The sequence below is a fragment of the Poecilia reticulata genome, linkage group LG21, assembly GCF_000633615.1.
Source record: "Poecilia reticulata strain Guanapo linkage group LG21, Guppy_female_1.0+MT, whole genome shotgun sequence".
In the NCBI taxonomy this organism is placed as follows: domain Eukaryota; kingdom Metazoa; phylum Chordata; class Actinopteri; order Cyprinodontiformes; family Poeciliidae; genus Poecilia; species Poecilia reticulata.
In genome coordinates this window covers 20,735,363-20,753,071 of record NC_024351.1, presented here as the reverse complement: position 1 = coordinate 20,753,071, position 17,709 = coordinate 20,735,363, and the positions used below count along the sequence as shown (strand labels likewise).

At 41.6% G+C, this 17,709-nt stretch overlaps 1 protein-coding gene across 1 annotated transcript in view; it reads left to right on the top strand.

The window, feature by feature from the left end:
* The window catches only part of cdc42bpab (CDC42 binding protein kinase alpha (DMPK-like) b), an 89,940-nt gene that overhangs the window by 53,919 nt on the left and 18,312 nt on the right, over positions 1–17,709 (top strand). Inside the window, exons 8-34 of the mRNA XM_017302126.1 lie at positions 331–531; positions 625–763; positions 944–1,053; positions 1,142–1,221; positions 1,874–2,052; positions 2,138–2,260; positions 2,342–2,475; positions 3,194–3,315; positions 3,425–3,545; positions 4,647–4,757; positions 4,841–5,088; positions 7,123–7,228; positions 9,644–9,768; positions 10,763–10,868; positions 11,363–11,511; positions 11,585–11,676; positions 12,489–12,565; positions 12,708–12,755; positions 13,326–13,361; positions 14,513–14,632; positions 15,474–15,557; positions 15,644–15,749; positions 16,199–16,335; positions 16,409–16,548; positions 16,862–16,943; positions 17,041–17,260; positions 17,378–17,450. Of these exons, the coding sequence (XP_017157615.1) occupies positions 331–531; positions 625–763; positions 944–1,053; positions 1,142–1,221; positions 1,874–2,052; positions 2,138–2,260; positions 2,342–2,475; positions 3,194–3,315; positions 3,425–3,545; positions 4,647–4,757; positions 4,841–5,088; positions 7,123–7,228; positions 9,644–9,768; positions 10,763–10,868; positions 11,363–11,511; positions 11,585–11,676; positions 12,489–12,565; positions 12,708–12,755; positions 13,326–13,361; positions 14,513–14,632; positions 15,474–15,557; positions 15,644–15,749; positions 16,199–16,335; positions 16,409–16,548; positions 16,862–16,943; positions 17,041–17,260; positions 17,378–17,450 (3,269 nt within the window). The remainder of the gene's footprint in view (positions 1–330; positions 532–624; positions 764–943; positions 1,054–1,141; positions 1,222–1,873; positions 2,053–2,137; positions 2,261–2,341; positions 2,476–3,193; positions 3,316–3,424; positions 3,546–4,646; positions 4,758–4,840; positions 5,089–7,122; positions 7,229–9,643; positions 9,769–10,762; positions 10,869–11,362; positions 11,512–11,584; positions 11,677–12,488; positions 12,566–12,707; positions 12,756–13,325; positions 13,362–14,512; positions 14,633–15,473; positions 15,558–15,643; positions 15,750–16,198; positions 16,336–16,408; positions 16,549–16,861; positions 16,944–17,040; positions 17,261–17,377; positions 17,451–17,709) is intronic.

Below are 17,709 nucleotides of genomic sequence, written 5' to 3'. Positions count from 1 at the left end.
CTGACTTCGTCTTCTGCTGCAGAATTCTGACATGTCTCACATTAACGACGTAAAGTCTAATGAAACTGAACTTGACCGATCTGACTGCAGACGCTCTCAAAACTACAAAMTATGTATCCGTTTTARTTCCACATACAGAAATGGAGGAAATCAGATGTTTTTGTAAAAGATTGGAATTGTGCCATTCAGACTGTGGTGAAAAAGTCAGAGATGTCAGATCTGAGCAAAAAAAAAATCAGATTTGTGTGATTGTAGGGTGTGTTTATGTTTACGCTCTCTCTGCCGCGTTCCATTCAGTGTCCTAAGTGGTGTTTTGCTTTCCACTGCCAGGTCCAGTCCTCTGTGGCAGTAGGAACTCCAGATTACATTTCCCCCGAGATCCTCCAGGCGATGGAAGACGGGAAGGGAAAGTATGGACCYGAGTGCGACTGGTGGTCCCTGGGCGTCTGCATGTACGAGATGCTGTACGGGGAGACTCCTTTCTATGCAGAATCCCTGGTGGAAACCTACGGGAAAATCATGAACCACAAGGTGAGCCGACTGGAGTTCAGCGAAGCCGGCCGGCGGGTTTCGTTTGTTGTTTTCTCACACTCTCAGCTGTCTGATGTCATTTCCTTTTAACAGGAGCGATTCCAGTTCCCACAGCAGATAACAGACGTGTCGGAGGAAGCGAAAGATCTGATTCGCCGCCTCATTTGCAGTCGGGAACACAGGCTGGGTCAAAACGGCATTGAGGACTTCAAACAGCACCCGTTTTTCACTGGTACACACAGAGTCCTTCCTCATCCTGATACTCAGTTTGAATATAAATACATACCTCACTTCACCTATACCTCAATAGCATGAATTATAAAAACTTATTATTATAGTATTTTAATCAGAATTCATTGTGTCATTTTGTGGTGTTGTTAATTGCACCAACTCATGTTGTTGCTGCTTTCAGGCATTGACTGGGAGAACATTCGTACATGTGAGGCCCCCTACATCCCAGAAGTCAGCAGTCCTACAGATACCTCTAACTTTGACGTAGACGACGACTGTCTAAAGAATTCGGTAAGGTCTTATTTAGTAAAACATGTGACCTTATATCTTATATTTTGTAAAAAAATCACCTACTTCTCCTGTTGTTTCCGACTTTCAGGAGACTATGCCTCCTCCCTCKCACACTGCCTTCTCTGGCCATCATCTGCCGTTTGTGGGTTTCACCTATACCAGTAAATGGTGAGTGTAATCCTCTGAATCACTGCCATATTCAGGCTATGGTGATGTGTGTGTTTTTGAGGAGTTGTTCCTGAGCTCACTCTAACTGGGTGAGATGAACTGGAAAGTGTGTTCCTGTTAAAATAAAAGTGTCTTTTTTTTCTTAAAATAAAAGAAATAGAAGGCTTCTTTCTTGGTTTCTTTTTTCTGTTTAATTTTCTGTTTTTCTCTCCATCTTTTTTATTTTCTTTCTTTACTCCTATCTTTGTCCTTACATCTCTCTTTCCTTCTTATTTTTCTGTCCGTATTTCTTTCTTTCTTTGTCAGTCTTTTGCTCTTTCTTTTTTTTTACTTCTTTCTTTGCCTTTTTTTCTTAGTGTTTTTCCTCTTTTATTCCTTCCTTTCTTTGTTTGTTTTTCTTTCTCTCTTCTGTTTTTTTCTCTCATTTTGTCAATCTTTCTGACAAGTATAACACACATTTGTTTTATATTAATTCTGATATGCCTAAATTGATTAATCTTCCTAAACTGATAGTCCAGGAAAGGAGAGCGTTAGTCAGAGAATCAGGGTTATCTCCATGGTAACTCTGGAGGAGCTTTAAAGATCCAGAGCTCAGGTGGGAGAATTTGAAAAGAATTAGAAATCTAATTTTCACCGTTTACTTACCTCGTAGTTTCCTGTCGGACCGGGGCTGCCTCCGACAGCTGGCCGTGGATCCGGGTAAAGCAGGGCAGGACCAGTTGGACCTGGATGTCCAGCGCAGGCTAGAGGACAGCCTGGCCACCGAGGCCTACGAGAGAAGGATACGTCGCCTGGAGCAGGAGAAACTAGAGCTGAGTCGCAAACTGCAAGGTGAGCTTCTGCCGATGCCTCATCTGTATGGTGGTGAATCCGACCTCCACTGGTTCAACAAACACGGTTCTTTTCCCCTTTACAGAGTCGACTCAGGCTGTGCAGGCCCTGCAGCACCCAACAGGCGAGGGACCAGTCAGCTCCAACAAGGAAGTGGAGATCAGGAGCCTCAAGAGCGAGATCGACATTCTCAAGAAGCAGATCGCAGGTCAGGGTGTAAAAACAAACCGCCTCTGTAGAAACCCACACTGAAAGTCAAACTTCTCACTCAAATGCATCCCTGTGTCAGAGTCAGGCCAACTGGAGAAGCAGCTGGAGGACGTGACGTTGGCGCGCAGGGACCTGGAGGACTCATCCAAACACATCAAGAGTCTGGAGAAGCAGATGAAAAACCTCACACAGGAGAGGGATGACTTACAGAAGGTAAAAACTCTCATCTCTGCTGCTCCTCTGATTTTTATTTCAGGTTTTCTGACCTATTCGGTGATGGAAGGGTTTTTCTTGAAGAATATTTCTACACTTTCACTGCATCCGTAATCCAATTATACGCAAATCTGTATAACAGGGATCCTTAAAAAGGCTTAAAATGTTTTACACTAGTGTATCCAAAATGAAGGCCTTAAAATKTCATTAAAAATTTAATTTAGCCTTAAATATGCTAATCAAAATCTTAACATTTGTTTTGGTAGAACAATTTAGTCTGTCCRTAGTTTATTTTTTTGCTGGACTTTTCTGTTTGGCATCAGTTTGAGCTGCAAGCCGACATCTTGATTGCTAAGTAGCTGCTAGCATACCTTTGCTAGCTAGTTAGGCTTTTTGCGTCCATCATTGGTAAGTGTAAATTTATTGCCAGTTGGCTAACCAATACGAGGCTGGCTGCTTTCTGTCTAAAAAAATCTGCAGGGGGTTCAGACTGTAGAGAATGTTGTAAAATATGTAATTTTCTTCTCTAAATTTCTGTCGTGGTTCAGGTCTTAAATTTCATTCATAATGGTCTTCAAAAAGTTTTTAAAAGTCTTAAATTTGATTTGGTGAAACCTACAGAAACCCTGATGAAGATGGCTTTTTTTTGGTAAACGGTGAACTCAAAGTTTTGTTGAAGACGTGAAATGATTCCCGTGTCTCTCTCCGCTCTGAGCAGGGCTTTGTGGAGGCGGCTGAGAAAATGAAGTCCCAGTCTAAAGAGCTAAAGGAGGCCCACAGCCAGAGGAAGCTGGCCATGCAGGAGTTTTCTGAGCTCAATGAGAAGCTGACAGAGTTCAGGTAGAACCCTGGGCGCTTGTGTTTTCCTGGACTTATTGTTCTGTCCTGAAACAGGGCTTTTTTCCTGTGTACAAAACCAACAACCTTAAGATTTGAACTGTCCTGGCAGGTCTGTAAAGCAGCGCCTGGTTCGCCAGCTGCGCGACAAGGAGGAGGAGATGGAGAGCCAGAATCAGAGGGTGGAGGCTCTCCGCCTTGAGGTGCGAAAGGCTGAGAGGGCCAAGAAGGAGGTAGAGTAGATTCCCTGTGACTGGTAGCAACACCTTTCTCTGTCTGCACCTGCTGGTCGGTAAACACTTCCACTTTTATTGCCTTTCCTCAGATACTAGGCGTGGCTTTCTTTTACTCTTTAGTTTCACTCCCAAGTCCCRACACCATCTGTAGACAGAAAAGCAGTAGAATATAGTAAAAATAAATAAATAAAAATTATTTTATGTGTAGCATTGTTAAAGATGTTTAGTTGTGCATGTTTTCTGACACATCTCTAGGTTAGTGTTGTTTTCTCTCAAGGTTCCTAAATGGTCTGGAAAGAATGTGGAATTAAAGTATTTTCTAGGATTGGGGAAGTATGGAAAAAGAAAATGAAGGATAAAAAAATTTATTTCCAGATGTGCGTTTCCACTTATCCAGCCATCTTTCCATCCTTTTATCCAAAATGCGCTTAAAGGGGCAGTATTAGGTAAAATTGACTGTTTTGAGCTTCACATCATGTTGTTCTTCCCTCATCAAAACGTACCTGGAGAGTTGTCTTGATTCTTTCTTGTATGTTTGAGAAATCCTCAAACATACATCCTTTAATCTTCCATGGCAACCATTCAGCTGTGTTTTGTCTTGGTGGACCTAGCCCCGGATTCGAAGACAAAGCTATTTCTTGGTGCTGCAGTTTCCAAGCTTGTCCATTCAGCTCCTTCAGACTAGCCAGCAGCAATTAGCAAACACCTGGTGGAACTGAATATCTGCTGAGCTACTTCTCAGTGAAACACTTGTAAAAATGTTGAGTGGTTAATAGTGGAGCCATATTGTGATGACTTCCTGCAGGTGTAGTTTCAGAAAGAGTATAAGCTTCTTAAAGAGACAGAGGCCCAATTCAAGGCGTTAAATTACAAAATCAAAGTTCTTTAAGTCATATTTTATATATATCAAATTTTTAGAATAACTGAAAGTGACATAGATASTAGATAGTGATATAAAATGGCACCATGTGTCTAGAAAACACATAGTACTGCCCCTTTAAGGAATTAGTTTTAATGATAAACGTGTAGGACTCAYGTTCAGGAAGTCATATCAGTTGAATGTTAGTCTCCAATCAGTCYGCGTGTGTCCGTCACCAGATGGAGGTTCAGGCYGAGGAGCAAGCCGCCGAGGCTCAGAAAGAGAAGAAGTTGAGAGARCGCAACGAGCAGTACAGTCGCCAGCTYGAGGAGGAACTGGAAGGACTTAAGGTGAGGATGCCGCACGGCACGTCCCATCCCAGGAATCCCGTTGCCGCTCTGTTTTTAAACCTCTAATCATTCCGGCTCTCCAGGTGAAGCAGGTCGGCTCTCCGGCCGCTCCTACCTCAGCTGATCAAACGCAGGAAGTGGGACGTCTGCGAGCGGAGATGGAGAAGAAGACRCTGCTGTACGAAGAGGAGCTGGCRCGCAGAGAGGCGCAGCACAGCACCGAGCTCAAGGCGCTGCGCAAAGAGCTGAGGGACGCCGAGAGCCAGCAGCTCAACCTGCAGAAAGAGATCCTGATGCTGAAAGACAAACTGGACAAGATCCGCCGGGAGAGGTGAGACTGTGCCTCTGTCTCTGCTCTGACTTGTTAATCAGCATTCTGATCTGATCAAAACTTTTTATTTTTGTTTTTGTTTTTACAGTGGTGATACTGTGAGGTAATTACAGAAAGATGTCTAACATATAAATAGCTGTGATGTATTTGCTGTAGTCTCCCAGAGGATCCTGTCCTGATCACTGTCTTTTCTCAGAGTTCTTATATAGCTACATTTTAAGCATGTTGGATACGGAGGCCCAAAAGGGACAAGATTAAATAAATATATCATTGAAACACTAATTAAATATGAAAAGGAAATATATAAATTCTTAATTAAAGATTTAATATGTCATTCAATCATTAAAATGCAAATTTATATTGGTAGATCTGTCAAACTCAACTACTTCATCCTCATTTTTTGAAAATCATCTTCATATGGTAGATATTCACAATCTTTTCCTTGGAGATATTTTACAATTAACAGACTAGATGGAAAGTGGAATCATTTTCACAGAATCAGACTAAACTAGTGGAGTTCATCTGATCAGTTTTATCCCCGCCCCTTGACTTTGATGGCAAGTTTAACAGATCCAATTATTTCATGGTGCTTTTGCAGGAACCATGAAATAATTAAATACACAATTAATTATACTATTTGACACTATTATAATCTTGAATCTTATTGATTTTAAAAACATGTTTTATAAAATGTGTAATAAATACATAATTTAAACCTTTAATTCACCATTTAATTATTTTACGGTATATTCAATAAATGATTTAACAATGTTATTTATTTAATTTAGTCCCTTTTGACGTTCCGTATTTAGATACGTGTATGAACATTAATACAATCACTGAGATGGCTGCCCTGTTCTTATTTGTTGGCACAAATAATCAAATTTTTATCTTCTCAAGGCTTCAGCAAACTATTCAGCTGCTTGGGGCCCCAGAACTTATCTGTGGCCTCTGTGAGTCACATCACTGCTTTTTGTGTTGCAAATCTCTGCGCTCTGCGTGGGCTAGCAGGAGGCTTTCACGCTACGATAGCCTCCATAACCGCCACATTATTATGATATTTAGCCAAAAAAGAAAGAAAAAAAGATGATGGCTGTCCTTTTAGTTTCCACACTATGGTGTCTGTACACTTTGAAACTAGAAACTTTTTCTATAAATTCCTGTAAAACATAGCCMGCTGACCATGAAAATATAATTAAATCGACTCTGATTTCCTTCATTTTTTTGTGATCAGCTGATACTTACCCACACTCTGCGCAACTAACAGTAGTCACTACCGCTGTTTTTTTCAGACAAAAAAAATCTGAATTGGCTTTTTAAAAATCAGTGATTGGCCAGAAAACTGAAATCGGTGCACCCTTAGTGAAAATAAGGGTGGATGATGTTTTTCTGATGTATTTTTAGTAGTTGTTTTTACACCCCACATGTTTCAGTTTATTTTAGCCGTACAGTCCATTAACATTAGAGAACATGGTTGTCACTATGGGGTAATTGATGTTAACTGTAAGTTCTCCAAAAAGACTTCTGTTGAACAAGCAAAGAAAACCCCCATCGCAATAGGAGACATAATTGTTAGTGAATTTTATCCGTCAGCAAGCGTTTTCCAGAACAGCGTTCAGCCTGTCAGAAAAAATAACCTGACACCGCATGATTCATATTCATATTCAGGAAGCTTTAGAGGTTGTTTTTTAGCCCCATAGACTTACCTTCCTGCCTGCTGCTGCTGATGTATTATTTTCACGGCTGCCTAATTCCTTTTTAAACACGCCGTTAGATCAGCTTCTAACTGCAGTAATGTGTCGGGCTTAAAAAACAAGTGACAGCTTTTGGTTCAGTCTTTGATACAGCTGCGACTCTCAGGAACAAAGAGTCACAGTTTAAAGAAAAGTCGAGCCGAAACACTCAGCTGTAAATTTACAAAGTTTATTTGAGGAATATTTTCCAATCCAGCCACAGCCAGAGGTCAGGATCTCACTAACAGATGGTGGTTAAGTTCCTACAGTAACTGTGTGTGTGTGTGTGTGTGTTTTGCAGCCAAAACGAGCGTGAAGAGTTTGAGACTGAGTACAAGCAGAAATATGAGCGTGAAAGAATCCTCCTCACTGAGGAGAATAAGAGGCTGTCCAGTGAATTAGACAAGGTACAGTATGTATTCCTGTGTCTAACAGAAGTCATTATGAATGCATACGAGTCTATAAGAGCTTTTATTTTTACTTTTCTGTAGTGCATTGTCAGCTTTTCCATGATTTGTTTGTCCCCATTACACACAGTCACTTTGAGACCCCCCTCCCACCACTAGTGCTGTAACCCYAGGTAACCCTTCTTGGAAAGCCTGTCACATTCCTCCCTCCACCCCCTCTYTCCCAGCTATGCCAAAGAAATCACTGTACAATATTCCGCTCACAAACAGCCTGTAGCACAGTCGGATAGACGTTGGATCTAGCTGTGTTGACTTTGGAACCGGCTCCTGGAAGTTCAAAAATCCCCCCCTCCCCCTTCAGCCTCCCACTTTAAATGGTCTCTAATAACTGGAAGGCATTCTGACCTGTGGAGTACAATCCGAGTGTGTTTTTAAGGTCTGTAAGTGATAAAACACAGAGGGAAATCAGGAGAATCATGGCTGCCACTGCAGTCGAATCACTAAAGTGTGTTGTAGGTTTTTGAATCGTGTTGGATTGATTAGATCTGAATACCAATGAAGACCTTGTTTTCTCCTCTATGATGAACATCCTAATTGCTTTCTGGGTGTCTGAGCATCCTTTAAAAGTCTTAAACTCAYGTGTCTAAAATTAAGGCCTTAAAATGTCAAATTCATTAAAAAATATATAAGTTAATCACAGGTCTTAAATTTTGTCATAGCAGGACTTTTTAATCTTTTATAATCTATGTAGTTTGAGTTGTGCATAGACATCTTCACTCCATTCTGAATGGAAACAGTTGAGGCTATCGTTAGTCACCTGCTAATATGTTGTTGCTAGTTAGCTAGCTTTCATTTAAAAGTGTAAATTTATCAGCAGTTGGCTGGATGAAGTTCATCTTCGCCACTGGCTCACTTCTGTTGCCAAACCACACAATGTCAAGTATATTTGGTTCAATAAACCTCGGCACTACTACAATATGAAATATGAATAGTCTTGAAAAGCATTAAATTAGAGTTGGTAAAACCTGTAGACACCCTGATGATTTTGTACCTGTAAACAAATCATTTTATACCCAAATTGTTGCCATATTTATTTATAGGCTTACACTGATAAATTAGCCCCAATTTCCTTACTTTTTGGATTACTTAAACTTGAGACTGTCATGAGAGAGAGCTGACTGACAGACCTGGCCACCAGGTCACGTCTGCAACAATAGTTAACAATAGTCACGCCAGTGTTGCCAAATCAGCCACCTTGCCACTATATGTAGCGACTTTTCAGAGACAAAAAACGTAAATATTGGTATCAACTGAAATTGGAATCTACAGGTCAGGCTTTTGAAAGATCAGTGATCAGCTAGAAAACTGCAGTCAGCACAGCCCTATTTATTTATTTATTTATTTATTTATTTGAGGAGATAAATTCTTTTGTAAATTATGCTAAAACCTTTTACTATGTTTTGGTTGTGGTCCATGTTTAAACCAACTGACAATAAAATACGACAATTCAAATCGGAAGAACTTTAAACAACTTCCTGCTGATCTATACAATTTATTTTAAGTCRCATAAAGTCAGTTTCAATACAATAAATCGTGAACAGAAGGTTTCAGATTAAGATCATCGCTTTTCAATAGTGGTTTAATTCCAGACACATCCAGCAGTTCATGGCATCATTTCAAAAATGAAAATTAAATATGAAGCAGCTGAAATGGCAAATACATGAAGTGTCAAAGGGATGGAATGACCGCCATCCACCTTCGGGATTGTAAAACATTTACAAGCAAACAGGTGTTTTCCAGCTCCCTAAATCTTTTCTATCCAGTAAAGCTACCAAGAAGCTTCACAACTCTATAATTACTCACTAAGAGTTTCTAGTGGTCATTTCATCACCTGGCAGAACCTTTAAAATGCCTCTAAAAGCCATAATTACAATGACCTCATTGCGTCTGGATGTGAGGTCATGATTCTTCGCTACACCACGCTAAGACGTGGTTTTTTTTCCTACAGCTTCTGTGAAGCTTTTCTGTTGTGAAATTAGACGGGAACGGTTCTTTGGAGAGGAAACCCAAAACAAGAGGAAGTTGGTCTCTGCTTGCTTGTCGCGTCACAATAAACGTGTCCGCAAATTAAAGAGGATTGAGAAAAACAGTCAGGCAGTTTGAGACCTGCATTGATGTCGCCATGGTGACATCTACACAAACATRCACACACAAGCCCCTATCGCTGAAAGAAATCAAAACAGAGTTCTCTTAACGTTGGTGTGTAAACGGACGGACTCTGAGTTCTAATGCGGTCCAGTTAAAGTCTGTTAAACTCATCAGCCCACTTTTATTTTAACGTGTTTCATCAGTTGGATGTCAGGCGTCCGACGACAGCTTTATGATTGGGCATGTTTTCTGCTGCTCTCCCCCCAGTTGAGCGGGCTGTTTGAGAAGGTGAGCAGCTCCAACCAGCAGCTGGAGGACGAGATGAGGGAGCTGGCTGACAAAAAGGAGAGCGTGGCCCACTGGGAGGCCCAGATCACAGAGATCATCCAGTGGTAAGACACAACCGCCTTCTCAAGTGACCCAAAGCGCAGCCCTGACAGGCCTCTTACTTTTCCACTCGAGCTATGGCGCAGAAACACACACAGACACACAGATTGGGTTCCTCTTCACTGTAAAACTGTGGCGTGTCTCACATACCTTTGAAAATGGTCGAGCCGCTTGACCCTCCCTTMCTCTCAGATCCTCTCCCATCACAGCTGACACTTCACCAACTGCTCTACCCCCCCACTCACCTCCCCTCTTCTCTGTTGGATGGGCCTGAAGTCTTGGCATAGTGCGCATACCCCACACAGACACGCCGAACCACAGGAACACGCTTTCAGCTCCATAGCCGCAACGCATTCCTGACATGCACATACAAATGTTGAGCTGGGGACGTTTCCTCTGGAGGAATCTRATAGCCAGTGTCGCCCTCTGCTGGTGGAGCTATGCCACGGCACAGGAGGAACTGCATGTCTATAGGAGTTCAGTTATTTCTCAGTAAACATTTAGAGCAAGAATTTTTATAAAATTTTTATTTTTCCTTAGCCTTTACTGGTGAGAAAACGGTCCTAATATTGCAAGACAAAGTTGTACAGCAGTAAGATAAAATAATACAAGAAAAAAGTCAATTAGACAATAATAAAGTTATTTTATAAGAACAGTCATAATAATACGARCATAAATTCAGTTGTAATTTTACAACTTTCTTCTGGTTATTTTTGTGTTTTTATTCTGCCAATATTCTGGCTTTATTCTCATAATTTAACAAAAAAAAACTCTTCATCTAACCCTAATACTCCAACATATTACACAAATAAATTTCCATTGCCTTTTTTTTTTTCTGGGCGTCTCAAAACAACATTTACAGAACAAAACCGAATTTAATCGATCAACTTTCAAAGTTCTGTGCAAAAGTCAATGTTCTGTAGATGTTTGCTTTTAAAGAATGGAGCAGCTTTTAAATGAGGATGTGTGCGCGTGTGTGTGTGTGTGTGTGTGTTGCAGGGTGAGTGATGAGAAGGACGCTCGGGGTTATCTTCAGGCTTTGGCCACTAAAATGACCGAGGAGCTGGAGGGTCTGAGAAACACCAGCCTTGGAGCGAGAGCAACGGTAAGCAARCACAAACTGTTGTTATTCTTTGTCAACAGRTCTGCCATGTTATTGTTGTTGTCTAACACTACCTGATGATGGTTTATGAAACTATTATGATGCATTATTTCTGACATGGGTCATTTAACAAGGGCGGATATTAATAAAACCCATCCAAGCCCCTAATTTTTTTGGCGACAACATTTATTTAAAACGTTCGTCCGAACTAGAGTTTCCATAAAATGCTGCTCTAAAATGAATCAGTTCAGCAGAAAAAGCTACATAATGTTTGTCGACACGTCAAACATAACTTTGTACAGCTTCAGTCCTCAAAAATCTCTGGTTTTGTTCCCCATATGCAGCATTTTTGGTGAAGCGCTATGCTAATAAAATAAGTTTTACTCTGTTGTGATATGACTTGTTGATCATCTTGATCTTAACATATTTCACACAARAAAGAGGCTGTGATTTTTTTAAGTTTAGCTTAAAAATGCATAATTTCCTCTGTGTTTCAGGACATGCCGTGGAAAATGCGACGCTTCGCCAAGCTGGACATGTCGGCCCGTCTGGAGCTGCAGTCGGCGCTGGACACGGAGATCAAAGCCAAGCAGAGCATTCAGGACGAGCTGAATAAAGTCAAGACGGATGGCATTTCCACCGAATGGTACACCTTACTTTAGCGTTAACTGCCTATCTTACTGTAAGCGTCTTTCTGAACCAAATGTGATTCATTACAGTAAACTGAAGGAGGTGGAGAGTAGAAACCAGGATCTGCTGGCTGAGATCGAGCGGCTGAAGAAGGAGACAGAGGAGCTGCGGCTGCGAAGAGGTATCCCTGCACTATAGCATCTATTCTAGATGTTTCTGTTATTTACCGGGGCAGTATCACATAAAATTGACTTTTTTGAGCTTTGCATCATGTTATGTTATTCCTTTATCAAAAACATACCTGGAGTGTCGCTTTGATTCTGTCACACGTTTGAGAAACYCCTTATACTGGGACCTAACCCCACCTCMGAGACACAGCTGCTCCTTGGAGCTGCAGTTTCCGAGCTTCAGAGCTTCAGACCCACAGACCCACTCAGTTCCTTCAGACTAGCCAGCAGCAATTAGCAAACACCTGGTGGAACTGAGTATCTGCTGAGCTCATTAGAGGAGCTACCTCTAAGAGCAACGCTGGTAAAAAGGTTAATAAAGGAGCCATATTGTGAGTTTCAGAAAGAGGAAAAGTTTGTAAAGAGACAGGCCTGATTTAAAAAAAATCTTTTTTGATGTATAACATTTTTATAACAATTGAAGGTAACAGAGTTCCTTAATTGGGCTATAGTATGACACTATAATACTGACCCTTTAAAAATGCATCTTTTGATAACRACAATGGCCTTCTTCTGAGTAAGAGCTGTGTGTTCATGGATACCACATTTCTTCAGAGATTACCTCAGTGAAAGAGGATTTGGCTTTGCTCCAGCACACATATGTGAGACATAGTGTTGWGCTCGCGACACAAACATGCATTGTTGCTCCAGTCATATGAAACCTGCTCTGCATTCTTAGAAACGRTCCTGTGACCCGTTCTGTTCCAGTCGGCCTTTGATGCTCTAATTCCTAACCACAGCGGTGTTATTCGCTCCGGGTCTATAGGTGTCAAGCACCAGGATTCCCAGAATTCCTTCCTGGCTTTTCTCAACGCCCCCACCTCGGCCCTCGACCAGTTCGATGTGAGTTTGAATAAAGCCGCCGTTATCTGAAATGCTAACAATCATGTTATGTTGTCCACATGATTTTTGTTGATGTGAATTCTTCTGATTTTATTTTTTATTTGTGTTTGGTTGCTTTCTTTGCGTCACTCTGGTACATCAGGACTCTTATTCCTCATCCTCATCTTCTTTAATTGAGTTTTGGGAAGATGTAAGTTTAATCGTAGGTGTGTCATAAACTCGTGTAGACGTAGCTTTACCCTGTAGGACAGTCAGAGGGCAGCCATGTTGGTTTAGGAAGAGGTATGTTTATTATCTGTTAATAACAGATCTGAGAATCTACCAGCTACTTGTTTATATCCTCCTTTTGCTGTTTATTAGTTTGTTAGCTAGAACCTTAGATATAACAGCACCTTATGTTTACTTTCCCGTATTTCCTTTTCCCTGTAATTGTGTTTTTTTACATCAGTACCCATTTTAGTTCCCGTCATCAGGGCCCCTCAGTTGTACAAACAATAATCTAATGCAGTGCTTCCCAACTGAGACCTGTGTAACTGAAATATTGAATACATCTATTATAAAAACTTCACATTGTTGCTGAAAACACTTTAGAGTGTTTCAGACCAGCAGGTTTTGGTAAGCACTGCCTGATGTCACCGAATCCTCTCTGCTCTCCCATCATCACGTTTCCTCCCTCAGTCTGTTGAAATGTGTTTTCAGCTGAGTAATATTCACCGCTGTGTGTCTCTGTCACTCTCTGCCTCTCTTCCTGCCACTGAAGCGCTCGCCGTCCGTCGGCCCGACTAAAGGCAGACGTGTAAGCACCGCCGCTGCAGCTCTGCAGCTCCTCTCTCAATGTGTCGTTTCCTGTCGGTTGATCTGTGTGTGTGGGCGTGGGCGTGTGTGTGTCCCCGGCCGTCTGCATGGCAGCGGAGAAAAACTCTGTCTGTGTGTCCTGCTGTAAAGTATTCACATCTGTTGAACTTAACATTTTGGTACTTAGATGTTGGAACAATAGAGTAGCTCGTAGCTATAAAGTGAAAGAATGACATTCAGCCACTTTTCACTCTGATACCCATAAAAGAGTTTCTGCAGGTTTCATCAACTCAAATATCAGACTTTTAAAGACCATTATTAAGACTTAAATCTAGATCTTTCACAGTTACTAAATTGTCCCAGAAGTTATTGAAATAAATTACAATGTTGTTGTTTTGAGACTATTTTCAAGTGTTATAGTGGTAATGGTATAATAATGCAAGAACACATTCTCAAATATCAACTAGCAGCTAGTTAGCGSTAGCCTCACCCCTTTCAAGTCACAGAACTCAATAATGGTGTCTGCCCACGACTCAAACTTTTATCTGACAGAAAAATCTCACAACAAAAATAAACTACAGAGAATATAAGAGTAAATAATCCTGCCACGACAAAATGTAAGACCTGTGATTGAAGGCCGGCTTACATTTTTTAAACAAATGTAAGGTCTTTAAAGGCCTTAATGTCTTATTTAAAGGATGCTCAGACACTCTACAGAGTTTTATGAAACCATTCAGTTTCCTTCAATCTATGCTCTGCGTCGTGTTGCTCTCAGGTAAAATTTCACTAAAGACATTGAAGTTTGTAACCCAACAAGGTGTGGAAAAGTTAAAGGGATGCAAATTCCTCGGTGAGATGGTGTCTACCTGTTTGTGTGTGATGTGTGTGTGATGGCCTTGCATGGTTTGTGGTGTATTTGGTGCAGTTAACAGGGTCGTGGTGTTGTGATGTTAGAGAACATGAGGTGTTTAAATTGKGGTCAGTTTAAGTGGRCCACCTCCTGTCCCGTCCACCATCTTTCTCTGTCAGCATGACTGCTGCATGTTTCTACTGATCCGTTTTACTTCCTGCTCGCTAATTTTCCTCTCTCCATCCTTTTCCTAACCGCCCAACTCTTCCTCTCCCCGCCTCTCTGTATTCTGCTTTCCTCAGGTGGACTCCATGGATAACTTCACCCCCTCCAGCACTCCSTCTCGGGATGACGACCCCAAGTCCCATCTCAAGTCGCATTCCCGTTCCCCTTCCATGGCGAGCGACATGGAGCCGATAGAGGTTAGATATTCCAACTTGTTTTAGCCGAGCAGCCCMCGGGAATTAGACAGGAATGTTTGGCACGYACAAAATACTTCCAAATATCCTGACGAACAATTGTCAGTGGCATAAATAGTGTCTGCAGCTCACAGTGCTGCCACTGTTGGCTCAGTCATCCACTATGAATTACAGGTAATTTAGTTACGGRGAAGAATCCTGCAGCACAATAACAGCAAGAGAAACGATGTCTGATGGAGCAAATCAGCATTTTCCTGTTTAGACTTTTTTTTTTTTGGTTTATAATAGTTTAGATGTTATTGAACTGGAGTTTAGAGCCCAATCCAACCTSGATAATTAACTTAAATTATACACAAAAAGTAAACCCGACGTTTTATTTTTTATTTCTCCAAGCTTTCCTTAACATAACTACAAATACATAAACAAACTTACATGCAAATTTGCAACAAAAAACAAACAAATAATAAAGTAGAATAAGAAAGAGGATRAGTGGTGTTCTCTTAACATGTAAATTACTCCAACTGACTCATTATTTTAATTAAAATGTTACTGCTTTTGTTTTTAGGCCAACATTATGTCASTAAGCTGTTAAAGTTCTTCCGKTTTTAGCTTTTGATGAATGTCTTCCAGCTCCATYTTGTTGCTTGTTGCGAGTCGTGTGCACATCATCTGGGATGTGCTATTGATGGGAGCGGAGCCGCTTGTTATAGTCTGATTGACTTCTGAACCTTACTTTCTTTATTTCCTCAACATAATTCTGGCCAKAATTTTGGCCGTAAATCCAAACTCTGTATTGAAGAGATAATTCATTAGCGTTTAAAGATATTTCTGCTTTGTTCTGCAGCTGATAGACCACCCWGGCCGAACTGTTCAGACCCCTACCATGCGTTCAGGAGGTTACGGCAGCATCGGACGCTCCTCACCAAAGGTTAGGCTGTTTTTTTAGGAAACAATTTAGGATCTCTCCCAGCTGAAACTTTGATAAACACTATTTCTCATGTCCACCTCCAACAGCCCAAAGCACATCAGTTTGTCGTCAAGTCCTTCAACGCTCCCACAAAGTGCAACCAGTGCACCTCCCTCATGGTGGGGCTCATCCGTCAGGGCTGCACCTGTGAGGGTAAGAAACCGGAAAACACAACCTGACAATAAACTGGATTCATATGGATCCTCCAAATACTTGAAAACTCTTGATSTTGGATATTTTCAAGGTTTTTAAAGTGCTTGCTTTCTGTTTTGTAATAAAACACAGTCTAATGCTTGATTGAAATCCTAAATTTGGAAGATGTTATTTGATGTATAGGTTGTGTGTATTATATTTTAGTTTACATTGTCCCTTCTGTAGAATGTATAACACTATCACAAGATATTATTAATAATGGTAATATATTATCTAATAGTGATTTTATTTATTTATTTTTTTAGTTTATTATTTTTGTCTCCAAAATGTGGTGCTGGAAAAGTTTGAAAATTCACCTTGAAAGTGCTTGTACTGATTTTATACCATTTTCAGGTTGAGTTCTTGATGCACCTCCATGTTTTTGCTTTGTGTTTTTTRTGTGTGTTCAGTGTGTAATTTTTCCTGCCACGTAACTTGTGCGGACAAAGCTCCAGCTGTGTGTCCCGTGCCCCAGGACCAGACCAARGGCCCGCTGGGCATCGACCCCCAGAGGGGCATCGGTACTGCGTACGAGGGCTATGTGAGGGTGAGTGATCTGAGAAGCCAGAACCCCACAGAKCCGACCTTTTTCCTGAAGCTGAGCTCCGCTCTGTCTGCAGGTWCCTAAACCCACTGGCGTGAAGAAGGGCTGGCAGAGAGCCATGGCTGTGGTGTGCGACTTCAAACTGTTCCTCTATGAGCTGGGCGAAGGGAAGGCCACCCAACCGAGCGTCGTCGTCAGCCAGGTGTTGGATATGAGGTAAACCGACGGAGACGAGGACAACAGCATCAACAACAACTATATGAGTTCCAGTAACATGACCAAAGTCACCGTTCAGAACAGGATCAAACCTAATTACTACATATAACATGAGTACATGTCAGTCGGTGGTTCTGCCAAAGCAAACTTAGTACAGACTAATTATCACTGAATCACGATGCACCCAGAACTTGACATCTTTCGTGCAGGGATTCGATTGTTGCTGGCCAATTTTCAAGAGCTTTAGCTACAAGTTTAAATAGAAAAAGCTTTGACCTCAGTGTTTAACCTTTGACCTCTGCCTCTCTCACAGGGATGAGGAGTTTTCAGTCAGCTCCGTTTTGGAGTCGGATGTCATCCACGCCAGCCGCAAGGACATACCCTGTATATTCAGAGTGAGGAGCTCTTCTGCTGCTTCCTTCTTAAAACACTGTTTGATTTGTGCTTATTCTGACCTCTGACCTCTGACCTCCGCTCTCTCTGTCTCTCTAGGTGACAGCGTCCCAGCTCTCCCCCTCCAGTAGCCACAAGGCGTCCATCCTGATCCTGGCCGACAGCGACCAGGAGAGGAACAAGTGGGTGTGTCTGCTCAACGAGCTGCACCGCATCCTGAAGAAGAACAAGCTGAAGGAGCGCTTCGTCTACGTCCCCAAGGAGGCGTACGACTGCACCCTGCCCCTCATCAAGACCACCCAGTCTGCTGCTATCATAGGTGGGCCAACAGAGATTCCTACTGTCATGCAGTTAAAGGACTGGAGTCCTCCATGTTTTTTATTTTTACCCTCCGGGCCCTTAAATGGTGGTYTTTCTCTGTTTAATCTACCTTCAGATCATGAGCGTGTCGCCCTCGGCAACGAAGAAGGCCTCTTTGTCATCCATGTCACCAAAGATGGTAAGATCACGCTAACATGATTATCATTCTGGTTCATTCMCCTCTGAACTGGTAGGATGAAGAGGAAGAGGATGTCTGTGCWTCCTTAAAAAGTCTTAAACTGCCTTAAATACATTTTAAAAATTCAGCTTTGTCATGGCAACACTATTTAATCTCATATATTTTATGTAGTTTTGTTTTACCTCACAGGACTTTCCGTCAGCCGATAGTTTGAGTTGTATGCAGACATCTTATCTGACTCGAGGTGGTTCATTAATGATCGTCAGTCG